Genomic DNA, 20459 nt, shown 5'->3' with positions numbered 1-20459 from the left:
GATGTAACATTCACGCAGAGATGCAAACCAGCATGGTCAAATGGATTAACTTTGTCAATTCCATATCAAACTACCAATGTAAGATTAGGGCAGAGAGTGATTTTGAAGCTGAGGGTGATTCCAAAAAGTACTAGGAAAAATCACTGCATGTAATCGGACTGCTGCAGTAACAATTGTGGGTTACTGCAGATCACATTTGGCCAAACAATGTGGTTCGTTGTGTGTGTGGAAGGGAGAGTATACTACATGTTTTTGTTCCTTCAGATAATGGCACCCGCTCCAAGAGTTGTTTTGGCTTTTATTTTGGGTTGGTAGTTCTCAATAGTCAAAATGGAGGCTGAGGCATTTTTTTGAATTGCCGCTTCAAAATGTTACTGCACACTAACACTAGAGCACCCGTGCAAAAGGAAAAAAGGCAGGTTGATCTGCATCACAGATGACCTTCCACCTCCATCAGGAATAATATGTTTTCAGGAGCAGATTGTGGAATAAATGCAACTGGAGGGACAAGGGGGAAACTCCAAAATGATGGGGAGAAGGAGGTGTGCAGAACGATTTCACAGAAAACATTTCCAAGACACAAGGTTTGACCACTAGGAAAATCTGTGGAAAGCTGCACACAGAAAATGTGATTGTTAAGCAGGTGCAGAGGTGGGATCCAACCAGTTCTCACCACTTCTCTAGAAGTGGTTACTAATTTTTTTCTGAGCGCCGAGAAGGGTTTACTAAAGCAACCTCCCTGCCCAATAGGGACTGGAAGTGCGTGTGTGCGGCGGCACCACTGTTTGAATCCCACCACCATCGGAACCTGTTATTAAAAATTTTGGATCCCACCACTGACAGGTGTGTGCTGGACCTGGCTTTCCCACCTCCATTTTCTCAGCCTGAAATGGGGAAACCACTATTGGTCCTGCTGGAAAAATTTACACATAACCAAATCTGAATTGGCCCTTATGTGCCTGAAAATCAACCAGGAAAGACCACATCTACATCACATGACCCAGAAACAGTTTATAATGTAGTTATGCCCAGAGTAGGGATTTTTATCCCAGATCTCCCCATTGCCAGCACAGTCACCCCATCAAACTTGCTCTGAAGAAATCTGCTTGAGAGAACATATTGCAATGAAGGAAGTCCTGAATGAAGATTATAGGGTTGAGCAACCCACCCACACATGCCTTTTGTGTTCTGTTCTTGAAAACCAGTCCCAGTTCCCTGCTTTAAACCTGTTGCAGCAGATGTACACTTAGATAAATCTGCCATCACCTATTTTAGTCCTAAGTACCTTCTTTTCATTATGTATACTAAAAATGTTCTACTTGATATTGTACAAAAAGGGCTATGTATAAATTATTTTTCTCCCTTGTTCATATAGCAACATCATGCTAGTTTTTAAGTTGCATCTATGTGGCACAAGAAGTTCCTAATTTTTGAAATAGACCAAGCTCTCACCTGGGGCTTCTCAAACTGTGGATCATAACCCAAAATCAGATTATAATTCTCTCATAACTGGGATTGTAGGGCCAGGAGGAAGGAGAAGGAACAGGGAGAAACAGGAAAGGATTCAGGGCAAACTTAGGTTTACCCTATGATATGTTCAAAATAGCCAGGAAATGTAACCTGTTGTTTGATAGTGTTACTCTATTATATAAAAGGCTAGCTGTAATGGTGACAACTCACTTCCAGCCAATTGCCATGCACACACGGCTCGGGGGCAGGGCTTACACAAAATGGATAAAAAGAACACAAACAATCAAGTGGAATGTGGTGATTACTTGCTCTCTAGCACACTCACCCTTCCCCCCCCCCCACTGCTGAATAATTACAGTCACTATACCATCTGCAGCTGCCTGAGGAGGAACAGGCATGGCAAGGCTGCTCCCTGTGGCAGGTTGCGACTGCTGGTGGCCACAAATGCACTGTTAACTGTTGCATAAAGATACAGGTATCTGGGAAGAGGAGCAGGCCTCCAGGAATAGGAGGAAAGGGAAGATGGAACTGGTGACACAGTGCCAAGGGCGAAGGAAGGGCAGGAGGGGTTGCCCCTCTGGGTGGGAACTATTAACCCTTGTGTGCAGATGCAGGTGTCCAGGAAGAGGATGAGGTTGAGGAGGGAACTGGTGATGCCAGGCCAAGGGGAGAGGAAAGGCAGCAGGGGTTGACCCACTTGAATGGACGCCATTAATCCACCAACAGTTTTCTATAGTCCATTGTATTTGTTTGTACAGCAGGCTTTACTGCTAGTTTACTAATAAACCCTGAACATTAAAAAGCCTCATTTGGGTTGACTAATACAAGATTCAAGTATTTTAAGTTAGAGAGAGTGAAAATAGCATACTTTTACAAGTGGGTCTCAATAAGTACATCAAGTTTCGACATGGGTATCACTTGAGAAACTCTAACTATCCTAAAAGCCCATGGCCAGACCTCTAATTCCCACAAAGTTTTTCCTAATTCCACCTATCCTCTCAAAAATCACATAGTAATTAAAAGTAACCGCACCCATTGCACCAGCAGAGGAAATGCAAGGCCCTGCATCCTGAAAGAAAAACCTATTAGGAAATGTCAGGAGGAAGCCTTGGAAAGCAATAGCAGCAAGAGAAAAAAGGCCATGATGCTGTAGTGCTAAAGCTTCTTTGTAAACAAGTTGTCTCCCACACCCTGCTTAGCTTGGGATGGGAAATTCCAGGAGAGCCTGAAGCAGACAGAATTTGGTACAGGAGGGAGCTCAGAGGGGATATGATTCCATAGAGTCTACCCTCAAAAGCTGCCATTTCCTTCAGGGGACTTAATCTCTATTGCATGGAGATCAGTTGTAATTTTGGATCTTCAGCCACTACATGGTGATTGGTATTCGTATGCTGAGCCAAAGAACCACAAGTACTAAATGGTTGTCCAAAAGTCTGCTCAGAACTTCCTGACTAGACTAGTCAGCAGTGGGAACAATAGAACACAGAGAGGGAACAATCTAGATCTCTACCACATCCCAAGTGAGGTTCATTGAAAAGGGCTGTTATGAATGTTTTGTTTTTCGAACTGACTCCATTAGAATAGTGAATGCAAAAGTATCACAAAAAGAAGCTGCCCTTCCAGCAGGCAGGCAGGTTGTTACAACTAGTACGACTAAGGCATTCCAACCAGTTGGCACCCCACCTGAAGATATGCAGCATTGAGGGTCGTGGAACATGGCTTTGAGAGCCAGAGTAAAATAGTGGCTAAAAACACGGGGTTTGGAGGCTGAAATACAAGGTGTAAAAGTGACTGAGTTGCTACCCAAAATTAGTAGTCAATATTTCTTAGAGCAGGGTTACTTACATGCAAATACAAATAACAAAACCCTGACTACAACTTTAGTCAGGAAAACATACATTTGTCTGAATTTGACCAGTGTGATGGTTAGAGGATGAGACTAAGATATGGAAGGCATGAGTTCAAATATTCATTCTGCTATAAAGCTGACTTTACTGAAGTGTGTCTGGACTGTGCCTGGATGGGATGAGAATCTGGGAACACTGCATATTCTGCCTTCAGTTCCATGAATACATAGAAAGTGAGGTTCTTACTACTATAGACCCACTTATGGACCAGTTTGCCACTATGTTTTTGGTTTAGAAAAATCAAGCAAGACTTGGACCCACATTAAGCACCTGATGGGAGTCCAATTTTTAAAAGCAAGTCAAAAACGAAACCTACCAATAAAGTATAACTTCCAGGTTGGTTGTGAAGAACAGATGAACAGACAGTAATTTTAAAAAATTAAAAGCGGAAGTGTTAAATATATATATTCATAAAAGGATTTTGTTCTCAGGGGAAACAAACTGTTGCTTCAACAGCTGCTAAGTGAGTTATGAAGACAGATCCGGGGGAAATTGTGTTATTTTTGTAAATATCTTTGCCTAGGTTGTAGATTAGCAGTGGAACAGGGTTACCTGAACTATATTACTGGCATCATGACTGCATTGAACACTTAATTGTAACCAGATTTCATATTGGCTGCTAAGGATGCAACCCTTGAAAACAGTCTCAGCACATCCATGCCAGGCTTGAATCGACTGGAGACTGCAGAGTTTGTGTACCATGTCCAGTGCCCACCTATACCTCCACTGAAGTGCCAGACATTCAGAACAGCTGCTGGAGTTAGCATCTAAAAGATTGCAACTGAAAATAAAATCCCTCAACCATTTCTAATTCTGCTATCAGTAAATTTTCAGAGCAGCAGTGACTGTTATGTAAAAATACTTTTAGAAGAAGAAGAAGAAGAGTTTGGATTTATATCCCCCTTTTCTCTCCTGAAGGAGACTCAAGGGGGTCTACAATCTCCTTTCCCTTCCCCCCTCACAACAAACACCCTGTGAGGTGGGTGGGGCTGAGAGAGCTCCGAGAAGCTGTGACTAGTCCAAGGTCACCCAGCTGGTGTGTGTTGAAGTGCACATACTGATCTGAATTCCCCAGATAAGCCTCCATAGCTCAAGTGGCAGAGCGGGGAATCAAACCTGGTTCCTCCAGATTAGAGTGCTCTTAACCTGTTACGCCACTGCTGCTCCACGGCTTTTAAATGTAAACGTGTCACTAACAATGCAATCCTAGGCACAGCTACCACCTTTCAAGGCCCGTTAAGTCAAATTTTGAAGGACGTTTAGGATTTCACTGCCAATCTTTCAGAAAGAAACCTTAGGGTGGTTTGAGTTTTGGAGCAGTTTGTACTCTTATGACTGAAGAATAGCTGAAATTAACTGAAATAATAAGCACAAATGTTCATGCTCTAGTGAGAAAGTATGTGTGCAGCCAGTGCCAGGAAGGAAATAGAGTATATGCTCAGCCATGTATTGAAAGCTGGCTTATACCAGATATCTACCACCATTGGCCTTCCCAGACTGTCCACTTCCACAGCTCCTTTCTCACATGGTGTCAGCAAAGGGAAGAGATGTAGCTGGGGACAGAACAGAGAGAGATGGGGAGAACTGCCCTATTCAGGTCTGCAGAAAGGGAGCTAGAGGTGCTAGAGCGCGAGGAACTGTACTTCGTGTAAACAGACTATCCACAAACCTCAAGGGTGGCATTTTGAAGAAACCACAGAGTATTTGTGCACCAAGAATGGTCCTAAACCTGAAAGTGAAGTCCAGATGATTTACGACTGCTTTCATTTAAAAGGCTGCAAAGACTGAAAAGAAAGCTGGAAAATATCTACACTGTCCTTAATGAAGTACTAGACGTCTGGAAGGGGAATGACCTGGCAGGATTTCCACTGATCTGGAGAGGGGCCCCAGAGCTGAATTTTTATAATGTAATGTATTCAAATTGCAAAACTTGAGCTTATTTGGGAAACATCTTTTGTTTGCTTGTTAAAGTTTTGCACAGAATAAGCACCATCCAATGTAACCATTCCTATCAAGCCAGTTTGTGGCTGCTGTGAAAAAAGAAAAGTCCATGCTGACTATCGTTAGAACCAGAATAGACAATAAAACTGCTGCTTTCACACTGACCTTACACAAAGTTCTGGTGAGGCCACACTTGGAATATTGTGTACAGTTCTGGTCATCACACCTGAAAAAGGATATTGAAGAGTTTGAAAAGGTGCAGCAAAGAGCAAGATGATCAGGGGGCTAGAGAAATCCTATGAGGATTGGTTAAAATGCGTAGGGCTTAGAAAAATGAAAGGTATTTTGTCTAGTGTTATAACTCTCCTATGATATTAGACCCCAGGGTCACCCAATGAATGAAGGGTGGGGTATTTAGGACATCAAAAAGAAGCAATTCTTCAAACAGTGCATAGTTAAAATTGGGGCTGTCCCAGATGGCTGCCAGCTTGAAAGATTTTAAAAGAGGAGTGAACAGATTCATGGAGGATGGGGCTATCCATAGCTACTAATTGTGATGGATATCTAGTCCCTCCAGTACCAAGGGCAGTATGCGTCTTTATATCGGTTGCTGGGGAGCATACATGGGCAGTGGTGTACCATTACAAAATGATGCCCTGGGCTTGCCCCGGGCACTGTGCTCTCACACCCAGCCCCTGGTTGAATTCTCACTGCCCCCCACCATGCTCCCCCTGCCGAACTCTCTCTGCCCCTGCCAAAAAAATCAACAAACCTTTCTGCTGAGGCTTCGTCCAAGCAGCACTAATGCTGGAAACATACTGGAGGCAGGGACAAAGCCAGGGGAGGAGTGCGCCTTCCCATGCCTTGTCCTCACCCTGTGTGTTGCCAGCCACGGTGCCACTCAAAGGAGCCTCAGAGGAAAGCTAGCTGCATTTTAAAATGCACCTAACTTTCCTCCATCCCTCTGAACAGCACTGTGTCTCAGCCCCCAGTGTCTTGCCAGCCACAGCGCTGCTTTGAGGGACAGAAGAAAGTTAGGTGCATTTTAAAATGCAGCTAGCTTTCCTTGGTCCCTCTGAACGGCACTGCGGCTAGCAACAATGGGGGGCAGGGAAAGTTCAACCAGGAGCTGGGTGCAGGGGGGAATGGGAGGGGACAGTTGGCCAAAATGGTCGCCCTGCATGATGCAGGTAAATGGCACCTGGGTTATATGACCCCTCTTTCCCCCCCTTAGCTACACCATTGTACATGGGAGGATGCTAATGCAGTCATCCTGCTTGTGGGCATCCTGCTTGTGGACTGTGGACTTTCTAGAGGTAGAGGTTGGACACCATGACCAACATAGTGGCCTTGGTTGTTCTTTGGACTGATCCATCACAGTGCTTCTAATGTTCAATTTGTCAGTTTGGGCTTGAACACCTGGATTTAAATCATTGTTGAGCAAAACCTATCTGTAACACGAGAGTAAAGCCCTGTGTATGTACTGGGTAATTACTGAGCCATGGGGTAACATCACAACAGGACATTTACTAGGCATCAGGACCATTTACTAGGCAGGTTGTGTTTATGGGGTGGTTTTCCACTGCCTTCCCCAGTCATCTACACTTTATCCCCAAAAATCCCCCAAAATCAGAAGGATGAAAAGCTGAGACAAACTTGAGCTGGCTACCTGAACATGAATAACCTATGCAATAAAAGTATCACACACATATACCCAGTATTACAGAATAAGCACAGGGTGGACTATAAACACATTTGTTTGAATTCTGTACTCACTTTCACCACTGGTAAGCTTTCCACAGTAATAATTGAATTGGAAATGTGGTTGTCTGGTCTATAAAACTCCTTCCTTAGCCTCACCCTTGCAAGTACCTGATTGTTTTCTAGCTCTGCATTGGGAGCACCTTTCGCTCCATTGTTTCTTTCATCTGGGCTTTGTCATTTGATTTAATTCAAATGAAAATGACATTTTGGCAGCTGATAGGTGTAGGTTTGTATTTGAGACAATACAGTCCCCACCATTCATTTGTGAATCTCTGGATTGGTTTCCTCTCTCCTACCATCCTGCCATGCTCACAAGCCGTCTGGGAAAAAATTATTGGCTTGCTTTTGTGTCCTGTACAATACTTGTGGCAAATAAATAAATATATATATTCAAATGGGTTGAATTGTTTGAACAATCTTGATGAAATAAAGCCCTTCATCTTTATCCCAGTAATAGGAAAGATTTCAGCAAGCTTACACAACAGCTGTAGTTCAAAGGATCCACTGGTAACTTGGTTAGTCACAGCTGACAATCAGCATGGTATTGTGGTTAGAGTGCTGGATTAGGATTTGGGTGACCCGGGTTCTCCACTGTATCAGGAAGTTCACTGGGTGACCTTAATCCAGGGTCTGGACTGTATCCAAGGTGATCAGTTTAGAAACCAAGACTTCCGCCACTCAGTGAACTCTCCAAATGTAGTTTCCAGGAGTCAGTTGACTCTCAGGGTGCAAACTGGAATCTTTAGTGAGAGGTGGGAAATCAGCAGAAATTACTGCCTCCTTTTCCAAGTGTCCTTAAGTCTTTGTGACCATGCAGTTCCCTTTCTTAGATTACTCTAGAGTTGTTATAAGTATAAAGTAGAAGCAGGGACAACCACGTATGCCATACTGACCATTCTGGACTAAATGCAACATAGAGTGAGAGGAATTGTTGGCGCTCTTGCCTCCCTTTGCATGGTCTGTTGCCTTTGCAGAATTTTCTGTTGCTCATTAAAAAGGAGCAAAGGCTAATATTGCATGCACAGTCTAGTTGACCTCATCTTCCCTGCTTTTGTCAGGGTCTGCGTACAGTGTTCATGCACTAAACTTTAAAAATATATATTCTCAGCAGTCTCTTGACTGTGAAACATTACTCTCTCAGAGCATCTCAGCAGCACATCTTCACACGGGTGCTCTGGGGGAAATACTGAGGAGAAAAAAATTTTAAGGCAAAAAAATGGTGTCGATGTAATCTGGGAATACTAGGCTAATTAAGAGACTGGTATGCATACCCTGTAGCAAACTATAGAGACCAATGTGAAAAGCGTGAGATGAGGACTCCCCTTCACTTGCACCGATCTCAAGGGAACTTTGAAGAGCTTTGCTTCCCCTGGATGGTGCGCGCTGTTCAGAGGAGGAAAGACCTGTTGGTGATGGATCCATATATAGATCAAGCCTGCCAGCAAATTCTTCCAGGAACATTCCAAGCAAAGCCTGAAGGCAACAGCCCTGCCCTGTTTGTCTGCAACCGAGGTGTGCTCCCTCCGAACCGGGAGCGTTTTCGAAGTACACTTCTCCGGTGGGTCAATCTCAAGAGACAGCCTCAGGCACTCATTCAAGTGGCGACTTCCAGGCACCAGAAAAAGGCGGGCTGTTTCCCTGACCTGGGCGAAAGCGCTCGAGGCAGGTGGCGAAAACAAAGAGGACGCGCTAAAGGAGTCCAGCTCCAGACGGAGGTGGCTTACACGCCCAAAAGGTGTGGGGCTCCTTCCAGCTTGCACAAACACCCTATTACCAGCCCGGCTGGCTTGGTCACATGACAGACGGGAAACATGAAACCTGACGATGCGCTCGGGCAAGTTTTGCTTCTGCTCGCCCGACACGCGAGGACGCGCCTAAGGTGCCTGCTCGGGTAGGGGGCGAAGAAGCCCCCGGGAAAAGCAGCCTGGTTCGCCCTCCGATCAGCTGCAAGGGAGCCTAAGGAGCGGCGGCTGTCCTTGGGGCTCGGATGCCCGCGGCTCCCAGGCCGACGGAGGACAGCATGGACAAGTTCAATAAAATCACTGTGCCGGCAGGACAGAAGCTCAGGTACGGTGGTTTCCTTTTCCTTGCAGAGAAGGGATGACTCAGAGGTTGGAACACACACACAAACTCCAACTACGTGGTTACAACTTGGGCAGAGACATCTGAATGATTTTTTGTTGTTGTCAAAGTTACATGTAGGAACAGCCCTGAATTTGGATCCAAAATGGTTGGTAGAGTAGCCAGCTTTCATGCTGCACAGAATTCTTCTCAATCCAGGAAGGAATATGTTCTGGACTCTGGAGTTACACAGGGAGATACTTGATGGATTTGGGGGGGGGGGGGCAGTTACAGGTAGTAACAGCAGCCCTAAATTTGGATCCCAAATGGCTGGTAGAGTAGCCAGCTTTCATGCTTCACATAATTCTTTTCAATTCAGGAAGGAATGTGTTCTGGACTCTGGAGTCATACAGATAAATTTCTAAAGGATTGGAGGGAGGGGTAAAGTTACATGTTAGTAACAACAGACCTGAATTTGGATCCAGAATGGTTGGTAGAATAGCCAGCTTTCACGTTGCACAGAATTCTTCTCAATTCAGGAAGGAAACTGTTTTTGAGTCATACAGAGAGATACCATTTTTTTGTTCTCCCTGTCAGGCTTTTCGTACCTTTATGCAAGGGGCGGGGGGGGGGGGGTTCCTAGCCCTGGAACTCCATGCTGGGAAACACTTCCCCAGTCTGCCTGTTGGGCAGCAACTATAGTGCAGTATGGAAGGGAAACCGTGGCAACCATCTCCAGGAAGTCTGCCACTCAGTGTGCCAGCATGGACTCAGAACCAGATTTGCATGGATGCTTCCCCTGTTTCAACTTTGCACTTTGCTGCAAGCATGGGAAATGTTTCCAGGTAGCATGGGATTGGTTCTGTACATCCTTCCCTGGTGTAGGCAGCACCGCCTCCGCTAACCCACAATGCCCCTTGTCTGCCAGGTGAACTACCAGGGAATATATTTAAACACACATGTACACATGTTTGAAAATCCTTAAGACTGTATGGCAGTTTGGTTCCAGAAAAGAACATTTAGACTAATAGCCCACATTGATGTATTCTACGTGGAGGCAGCTCTTTCACACAACAGCAAGGCAAAATATTAAGATGCCCCATTAAAATGAATGAGAACTGTACAAGAACAGGCAAGTTCTTGTTCATCTCAACTGGGGCTGGATTGCTGCCTGCTGCATTTATTACTGACAAACAGACTATCTTTCTGGTTCTTATTATTTGGGATGCCTTCTTTTTTCAAGAATGGTTTCATGTGTTATGATAAGTAATTGTGTTATTGGAGTGGTGTAGAAAGAGAAAAACAACCAGTAAAAACAATGCAAACAAACAGCAACAATTAAAAACAGGAGGTGGTTTTAAATATTTCAGCTTCATAGCAATGGGAAAATAGATATGACATGAGATTAATTCAGCAGTGATATAAACCAAAGAGAGGATCAGACCAGCCACATGAAACTTGTAATAAACACAAAACAAAATCCTTTTATAAAGATCACTCTACATTTTGTAAAAGAAGACTGTGTGCAAAACCCGAGGTGTATACTGAAAATACAGTTGTTTTTGTGTTTATACTTTTCAGCCACTGGGCAGGAATAGACAAGTATGGCAAAACTTTACTCCCATATTTATTGCTAAGCACAGAGCCCTGGTATAACATTATGGAAGTTCCAAGAAAACATGCAATTGACTACATCACTATGTATGAGCTAAGGCAGCAATTGCAAGCAAGCAGCTGGCAGACAAGTGTTCAGTAGCGTCTGGATATCTATGGTCATGAGAAGTGCTTGCGTTGATTTCCAGTGATCCATCCTGACACTTTTGAACTCCCCGTCTAGCCAGTTTGAGAGCTTTTACTGTAGGTTGTGAGCCACCTAATGTGGTGGCATATAAATCCTTTCATAAGATAAATTGAATAAAATGATCAGTGGCTGGTTGAATTCAGTTCTGTGAGGTAATATGTGGTTGAAGAGACGAGACTATATTATAAGCCTGGTTCTAAATCAGGATGCCACTTTGCTTTTGTTTGTAGTAGCAGAGGTCTTCTAGATGCAGTGCAAAACACAGAAGAGACTCAAGGCCAGAATGTGCTGGGAAAGGAAGGGACTGTGGCTCAGTAGCCGACCTGCATTGCACCTGGACAGTCTCAAGTTCAATCCCCAACATTTCTAGTTAAAAGGATCAGGTAGGAGGTGATTTGAAATACCTCCACTTAGGAGAGCTACTGTTGGTTAGAGTAGACTGGGGGTTCCCAACATGAACATCATAACACCTGCCAACACCTCTGCCAAGTGTCTGCCAAGTGTTTTTAGAAAGTGTGTGGGACTCCTGCCCAGTTGGGCTTCTGAATGGCCAGTGCAGATTGGACCAGCTGTGCAGACTCAAATAACATTGTTTTGGTGGCATGTGGAAGAATAGTCTTGGTTTTATTTTCTCTCTCACTTTTCTTTCCTAGTATGGGGGTGGGGTTAGTTACTTCTCTTATCCTCAGTACTTGGGTTTCTTTTGTGGGTGGGTGGGTGGGTGTGCCATCCACAGTAGCATTTTCATGGAGGTGTCCATTACCCTGTGTCAGAATTCAAAAGGTGCTCTCAGGTTCAAAAGGGTTGGGAAACCCCAGAGTAGACAACAGTGACCTTGACAGACCACTGGTCTGACCCAGTATAAAGCAGTTTCAGGTGAAACTCCAATCACTTGGGCATCTGGTTTTTTTCAGATAAGCAAGAACCCTTCGTGAATTCCAAAACCTGGTACAATTTGTGCATCTCAGTATGAGATGGAAGCATGAATTCCCATTCCAACACCTCCTTAGAAGTGTAAATAGGACATGAGCAAGTTATTCGTAGGCCTGCTTTTGGGCACTTCCTATGACATGCAAAGCCACATAAATCTAATCTTGACCACAGGATTAAGAGATAAGATGAACAGCACAAACCGTAAGGGAAATAAAAGAAACTGATGAAGCCATTATGAAAACCAAGAAGGGAATTTGCAGCAAACAGTGTAAAAAAGGAGTGGTAATCCGATAAAGGCTTTAGAAATGAAGCAAGAGAAATGTGGGTAGTTGAGAAACAGCAAGGCACCAAGGTGGAATTGCAAGCTGGTAAGGTTATCTGAGACTGCCACTCTTTTCAGGCATGACCCCCTTCCTTTAATAGCTGCAGTATGGGCAGAAGTGCAACAGAGAAGTGGTGGGCTGTAGTACTTGCCAGCATATTATGCTAGAATAAAAACTTGTTTAGTCTGTTTATCTTTTCACTGCAGACTTAACAAGACTTTTTTTTTGCTGTCAGGTCACAGTTGACTTGTGGCTTCCCCAGAGATTTTCAAGGCAAGAGACATTGAGAGGTTGCTTGTCACTGCCTGCCTCTGTGTCATAACCCTGGTATTCCTTGGTGATCTTCCATCCAAATGCTATCCGGAGTGTGTGCGACTGGCCCAAAGTCACCCAGCAATCTCCCATGGCACGAGCGGGGATTTGAACTTGGGTTTCCCAGGTCCTATGTCGATACCTTAACCACTACCAAGACTACACAACAGGAACAAATGGTGCTTGCAAGATTATTCACCAAAGTTGTGATGTGGGCTAGAAATGCATTACAAAACAAAAATTTAATAGTTGGACAAATAGACTTCTCCCATCAGTGTGCATTACACTTCCTGTCCACTTGCTTCCTGAATGTGTGCCTTGGAAGGGAGAAAAGCAACTCTAAAATATGAGCAAAATGAATAAATCATGCATGTAGATTATATATCAAATATGTGAAATGGGCTATTAATACAATAAAAAATAAGGTATTTAATGGTTGAACTAGTGGAGAGGGGGCCCCTTGTCTGGGGAACTGTTTGATCTAGGGCCAGACCTGTTTCCTGAAGAAAGTCTGAAAAAAAATCTCTATACTCTGCAATAAAATATGCAATAATGTCAAGCATTCCATGGTGGTCTCCCATTGAAAAACCTACCAGGGCCAATCCTGCTTAAGGGCAGGGTATAAATTAAAATTGAAACGAAAAATGAAACGAAACGTGTAAGATGTGACAAGTTTGGGCTAGCCTGAACCATCTAGGCGAGGGTGAATAGTCCCTAGATAGGAGGTATAAGGTACTATCTGCTACCTGCCTTCCAGCCTGTTAATTATGTAAACAAGTACTTTGTCTAACTTAATAACATACTTTCTCCCTTCTACTTCAATAGAACTACTCATGCTTAAATTATTTGGGTGACCTTCTCAGATACCTATTTATTTAGGAGTCAAATCCCTCTGAAACCAATGGTTAGGTTTGAGACTGGTATTTTATACCTGGTTGCCTGTTATCTACATAATCGATACTGAAAGATGGAAGAGATTTAGATATGTCTATGAGTACAATATGGTGGTGGTGATTTTACCCTTCAGAGAACCTGGCTGTTCTAAAATGTAATCCGTACTGTTTGGATGTATGTAGGCTGTATTCATAAACCCTGCAAAATAAAGGCTGCCCAACTGAGTGGAGAGAACGTGTGCCTGTACAGTTGTATGTTTTCAGGGTATTTTTACAGTTCTGTTAAATGTACAGAGGGCAGGCATGAGGCAAGCAGGTATGAAGCCGCATCCATGCGAAGCCCTTTGCACACAATTTGTTGAATGGATGTGGTTTCCTTCACAAGCCGCAGTATGAAGTGTGTTTGTTGACATTCATGAAATAATGGGCATTATTTGACTCTGATGCTTTAATTATGTATTGTAAGTCATGGGGAAAGGTGGGGTAAGAATGCTTTGATTAACTGATTGATTAATTAATTGTATAAGTAAATAAATTATCTTCAATAAGGAAAAAACAAAGAAGAAGCAATATTGTATTCTGACACTAGGAATTAGTATTTACTAGTTAGTCCATTTCCTCAAGAATCTATAGGTATTCTTGTACATTTCTGGTAAGCTCTTCTTTGAACCAGAGAGATGCTGACTAGCGTACCTTTATGGGCTAATTTTCTCTGATCTGGTTTCTTAATTCATTAGTAAGAAGTCCCCGGGCTCAAAGTGGCAAACTGTAGTACTGCAGTCAAAGCTCTGCTCATGACCTGAGTTGAATCCCGAAGGAAGTCAGTTTCAGTTAGCTGGCTTAACATTGACTCAGCCTTCCACCCTTCTAAGGTTGCTAAAATGAGTACCCAGCTTGCTAGGGGTAAAGTGTGAATGACTGCGGGAAACAATTACAAACCACCACCCACCCCCATAAAAAAAGTCCACTCAGTATATGTCGTGATGTGACGTTTCCCCATGGGTCAGTAATGGCCTTGTGCTTTCACAGAGACCTGCTTTTATTGCATTTTTAAATACCCCAACAAACCCATTCAGTATTCTTTTGTTCATCATTTTTTGTTCATCACTTGTTCAATATTCATCGACTTAAGTGAGTAGTAACTGCTTATTTCTTAATATAAGTGCCTTTTTGAAATATTAAATTATGCATGAGAATATCTGCAGTTTAGTAAACACTCATGCCTTGTTCCAGCACTAATCCTACATTATTACTCCTATCATTTTACAGCAAAATGAGGATTGGAATATGCACTCAGATGTTCATGTAAATATGCCTCTCTAACTGGAAGTAATGATGTATTCTGATTTGTCCCTGGAGTGCTGGTTCTGGATCAACATTTGCATTTTTTATGTGTAAAGATCATTATCTGGATCAGCACATCATTATAATTGCGAAGAATGCCATTGTTAATTTTTTGTGTCTTTGTACTTTTGCTATGATGGTGGAATTCCAGAACCAAAAGTTTACTCTTAAGAATCAGCTCTACCCGTTCTACGTAGACCTCACAGATAAATCAACTATTGTTCATCAGCTACTGATTAAACTGATTAAAGCTAATGGACTTATTTTTTAACTCATTTATGTCATAATACTTATTTGGGCAGGAGAAATCTCCTCGCTTCCTGTTGTAAAACAAGTGTTTATTTAAAGTAAAAAAGTATTTGCTCAAGGGCCTGTAACCTGTTACTCTACAGCCCGATGTGGCTCAGAATGGAACCAAATATGGCTATTTAAAAAAAATAATAATAATTTTTGGTAGGTGAAATGCCAGAATAACCAGTATGCGAAGAAAATGGCAAGTTAAACTTTTTATGGAATTAAAGAGTTTTTTAGATATACTTTATAGAAAGTGAAGTACTAGAGGTGAGAAATGCAGATATAAACTCTGCACAGATCTGTCTTAGTGTACACGGGGTGTTCTTGTATATATTTATTGTTTTTATGAGATCTCCAGTGTACTACTTCCTAATGAAGGTCTTGCAACAACCTTGTTTGGGCTGCAGAAATTACGGCTTATTAATTAATATATTAATCATGTATACTAAAATTGTATGTGTTCAGTTTTACAAATGGACTTTTTTACAATAGCTGTCGACCTCTTGACTTGAATTCTGATGTAGTTTGGCTCATTAATGATAAAAGATTGCTGTAGGTAGGTAATAACCCATGCAATCTCCCGATGTTTCGAATCTAAGAAGAATCAATTATTCAGAGTTTTGTCAATAATCCCCAAAACTGTTCTGTGCAAAACTTTTAATATGGGATAGCTGGGCAGCCCACTCTAGAGTGTGATGGAGGGGAAGCTCCACAGCAGAAGGAAGCAGAAGCTCCAGGCAGCGCAGCAAGCAGTAGGGGGGAAAACCCACTGCCGCCCACTCCATTGGAAAACTCAATTGGACAAAGTAATGTCATGTGTTTCTGTGGCATAAATTACAGATGTGTGCCAGGGTGTTCCCAGGCCAGAAGCGCAGTGGAAGCCAACTGCTGTCAGCTCCTCCCCCTGGAATGCTCCTAGATGCCCCCAGCTGTGCTAGCACCCTCCTTTACACTTACACAGCTCTGGAGATGAAAGCCTCTTCCAGAAGCCCACCACCCTGCTCACCCTGCTCACCCACTGCCCTGCTCACCGCCCTGTGACTTACAGTGGTAGGCTGGGCAAACACCTTAGCACACACCATTCCCAGTATGCACTTCCGGGCCCCACTCCTCTGGACTGGGATATAAGTTCTTTAACTCCCGGGGTACCAACTTGTTTTTTTTTGCCAAACTCAGCAAAACAATCCAAATTTGGGCCTCAATTAAAAAAAAGTTTAGCTCACTATTTCACTTATTCCAGTTTGTTTTTCTTTGTACCTGTTAGCTGTTCTTTTCAAGCTGATTTTGTAGACTCGTGAATTATTTATGTGTACCTTAATATAGGATTATCTCAGCAGTATGTAATGCATATTCAAAGAAGGGGAAGTGTTTGATGGATGCAACAAACAAAATACACAACAGGAGATGGGAATTAACAAGATATTCACTGTGACATTTGCAAGAAAGATGCAGGTGATCTATTTTGAAAGGCAGCATTCTACAGCCGGGGTTTGCGAGAAACACCAAATTTCAAAAAGTTTAGGAGACATTCTTACCACTCCTCATGCTCCTGGGGCACATTCTTACCTCTTGCTAATCTGTTGATAGCAGGTAGAATTCCTGTAAGGTAACATTAACACAGGTTTAAGTATTTTGAAGATTTATTTTGAAGATATATTGATTATCTGTTTCTGTCAGGGATTGCGTGAAACTGTAAGCCACAAAAGCAGGGTGCCTAAATAAGAAATATTTTACAGTAGTATTTCTGCCTTGTGAGGCAGATGTTGTAAAATAAAATAAATAAATGTGTATAAGCACATGTTAAAGTCCCTAGCTCATGAAGACGACATTCAGCATGAGTACATTCACTCCCCATAAGGCAAATATAACAGTAGGGCCAGATTATATATTACTCCTGCCACTTAGAAGTCATTCTAAATTGGTCCCTATCAACAGATGTCTATGTGCAGAAGGTGGGCATTTGAATCAAACAGACATCCACAAAATAAGAGTTGTATTTGTGTGATGAAAATATCCAAATTTTAGGAGTGAGCTGCTTCACGTTTACAGTTGGAATAGGTGCCATGTGGAATAATTGAAAGCAGCTTCTATGCAATGGCTGTATCTTGTGAATTGACTCTCAGTGACACTAATGTATCCAGACTATAGATTTAGTTCTCAAACTAATATTATAATTTTATGGACTTACTGCTTTCTGACTGATAGAAACCATTAACTTCTTTAACCCCCAAATCAGAAGGTAAAACATGTCAGTCTCCCACAGGACAATGATGTACTATAGTACTTTTCTAATGAGAGGCACTTCCTCCGATTCAATATTCACACCTGTTATTATTTAGATGCAGCCCTACGAGTACTTATGCTAAATGAGACATGCCGGCAAAGCAGTAATACTGGATATATTGCAATCCTTTCATGTGAAATAAATTCTCCTTGTACCAGTGGCTTTGTAAGTCTGGAGGAAAATCCATTCCATTGGGAAATTACTCTTTAAGTCCTGGTTCACACAAGCTAGATAATGAGGGGGCAAATTATTGACAGGTGGGATGGGCTGAGCACTTCAGACTGAGGATGGGGGATTCCAATTTTAAATATTCCTTCACGTTAAAAAAAAACCCCTCTGTGCAACGCTGCCTGCCAAATAAACAAATACAGTCAGTCTTGCTCTGAACTGTGATCTCACTGTGAACTGTGACTGCATTTTAAAATGCTGGGCCTTTTTGTATTTCAGGAATCAAAGTACACATTCATGGTAACTAAATATATACTGCAACATTTATTGTCTGTCTATCAGTCAGTTTATTGTGGTCATAAGCCAGTATAAAATCATACAATCAAGAAGTTTCAGGAATTTATTTGTTTGTTTCTTTGTTTGTTTGGATTTATATCCTGCCAATCCTCAAAAGACTCATCAAAAGACAAGTTTAAAAGCAATTTCCATTTAAAAAACGTATAGTATGTAAAAAATTAATCGAGATTTTAAAGTGCATATTTACAATGTTTAGCATTTAACTCTGTGTACTTCATATACAAAAGCACTAAATTTGTCCACATACTTCAAAGTCATAAGATTATCACCTGGAAGTAATTTTTCAAGGTGTACTTTATCATTTATTGTTCCAAATATCCTATTCCGATTCGTGTTTACTCAGAAGTATGTCCCATTGTTTGCAGTGGGGCTTATTTGCAGGTGAGTATGAGACTTAGGTCTGTCTTCCCCTTTCTCAGGAACGCGTCTCACTTCATTCAGTGGAACATGCTGCCAGATAAGTAATACATAGGAATGCAACATTAGTACTTTGAAATCAGCGAAGCTTAAACAAGTAATTTATGGCAAACTTCTCTAAAAGTGAGTTTCTTTGGACTGAGGCCATTACTATGCAAATTGTTATTGTTATTAAATTCAATTTTTATGTTGTTCTTCCCATTACGGACTCAAAGTGGCTTCCAATAAGAAATAAACAAAAAATTATTTACTCAATTTAAAATATACAATAAAACATTCAGAAAAAGACAAGAGTTGGTGCAAATAAACTCATTTTCTAAGGCGAAAAATTCAATCAGATGGAACAGCGGGTGGAGCTGGAATGCGGGAGACTAGATGGGAAAAAAACACAGCTGCCTCAACCATATGCCTGGTGGAACAGCTCTGTCTACAGGCCATGTGAAACTGTAATGAATCTCACAGGGCCTGGGTCTCATTAGACCATAGGTGTCAAACTCACGGCCCTCCAGATGTCATGGACTACAGTTCCCATCATCCACTGCCAGCATCATTCTGGTGGGGATTATGGGAACTGTAGTCCATAACGTCTGGAGGACCGTGAGTTTGACACCTGTGCATTAGACAGAATGTTCCCTCAGGCTGGGGCCAGGGTCAAAAAAGCACTGGCTCTGAGTGTTGAGGTTTAGCCCAGAGGTTCAGACTTCCATGAGCTCTCCAGATGTACCATGGATCATGGTTCCCATCAGCCCCTGCCAGCAAAGCCAATGCTGGCAGGGGCTGATGGGAATTGTAGTCCATGAACATCTGGAGAGCCGCGGGTTGCAGACCCCTGGGCTAGCCGGATGTCTCTTGGGCCATGGCCATCCAGCAGACATCCACTCAAATTAATGCAGTTGTCTCCAGGGGATATACTAGGAGAGGTGGTCCTGCCGGTATGCAAGCCCCAGACCACTTAGGCATAGGTGTCAAACTTGCAGCCCTCCAGATGTTATGGACTACAGTTCCCATCACCCCTGCCAGCATCATGCTGGCAAGGGGTTTATTTATTTATTTATTTATTTATGGGATTTTTATACCGCCCAACCCCCGACGGGATGATGGGAACTGTAGTCCATAACATCTGAAGGGCCACGAGTTTGACACCTGTGACTTAGAGTTTGTACGTCAGAAATAATACCTTAAACTTGATCCTGTACCACACCCAAATCCAGAACAGCTGGCGAAGCATTGGTTGGATACGTGTCCACGACGAGGTCCTTGTAAGAACTCTCGCTACTGCATTCAGGACTAGTTAGTGTTTCCTGAGCTGCATAGAGCGAGTTACAGAAGTCTGATCTCAACATGACTGCTGCATCATCACCGAGGCCAGATTGGCCTGGGAAAGGTAGGGGACAAACTGTTTCTCCTGGCAAAGATGGAAAAATGCCATGCAAGTTGTATATGACACTTGAGCCTCCATCATCAAGGAGCAGTCAAGAAACACACCTAAATTCCTGGCAGTTAAAGCAGTAGTCAACTGACCATCATCAAGGGTTGGCAGTCTGAACACCACACTCAGCCCCAACGGCTTTGCTTGGTTTATGGAATTGCACATTTACAAATTAATGTATTTCAAAATAACATTTCACTAGAAACCTCTTATTCACTTAATGCAAAATAAGTCTACTTATTTTCCTTGGGCAGTCACAGGAAGATATGGGACAGACCTCTTTCTCTCCTCCCAGAAAAAAAACAAACCTGAATTTTGTCAAAAATTAAGTTATTAGAATAAAAAGCAGTAAGCTGGATTCAACAGCCTTCATCAACCAAAATGAATCCAGTGATTCCCTTCAAGAAAGCCTTTGGGTAACACAGACTTTCTCCACCACTGGAGGACTTCACGTAGAAGAGGACTTGGCATAAGGGAGCTGTTTGATCTAGTCTTGCAGAAAGGAATCACTCAATCAAACTCGGTCATCCCAGGCCTGCATCTCAACACAGGCTTAACCAGCCAAGGACTGCCTGTACCAACTACAGCACATCAATCATGTGGTGATCATTGTCTGCTCTAGCAGTGCAAATCATCTGTCAGAAAAGGCTGAATTCACAGTGCAGTCTTAAATAGAGTTATACGGCTGTAGGTTCATTGAAATCAGTGGCCTTGGATTTGAGTAATTTTGTTTAGGATGGCACTATTAGTCTCTTCAAAGA

At 42.6% G+C, this 20459-nt stretch overlaps 1 protein-coding gene across 5 annotated transcripts in view; it reads left to right on the top strand.

Moving 5' to 3' along the window:
* BLNK (B cell linker) overlaps positions 1-20459 on the top strand; it is a 124030-nt gene that overhangs the window by 63773 nt on the left and 39798 nt on the right. For 2 of the 5 annotated variants that reach the window (XM_048505427.1, XM_048505426.1), the window contains exon 1: positions 8870-9149. The exons of the other annotated variants lie outside the window; for them this stretch is intronic. In XM_048505427.1, the coding sequence (XP_048361384.1) occupies positions 9070-9149 (80 nt within the window). In that variant the 5' untranslated portion in view covers positions 8870-9069. Of the gene's footprint in view, positions 1-8869; positions 9150-20459 lie in introns of those variants that run through there. 5 annotated transcript variants of the gene reach the window in all.

This window comes from Sphaerodactylus townsendi, linkage group LG08 (genome assembly GCF_021028975.2).
Source record: "Sphaerodactylus townsendi isolate TG3544 linkage group LG08, MPM_Stown_v2.3, whole genome shotgun sequence".
NCBI classification, from domain to species: domain Eukaryota; kingdom Metazoa; phylum Chordata; class Lepidosauria; order Squamata; family Sphaerodactylidae; genus Sphaerodactylus; species Sphaerodactylus townsendi.
Note: the sequence above shows the minus strand (reverse complement) of the source record. Positions and strands in the feature narration are given on the sequence as shown.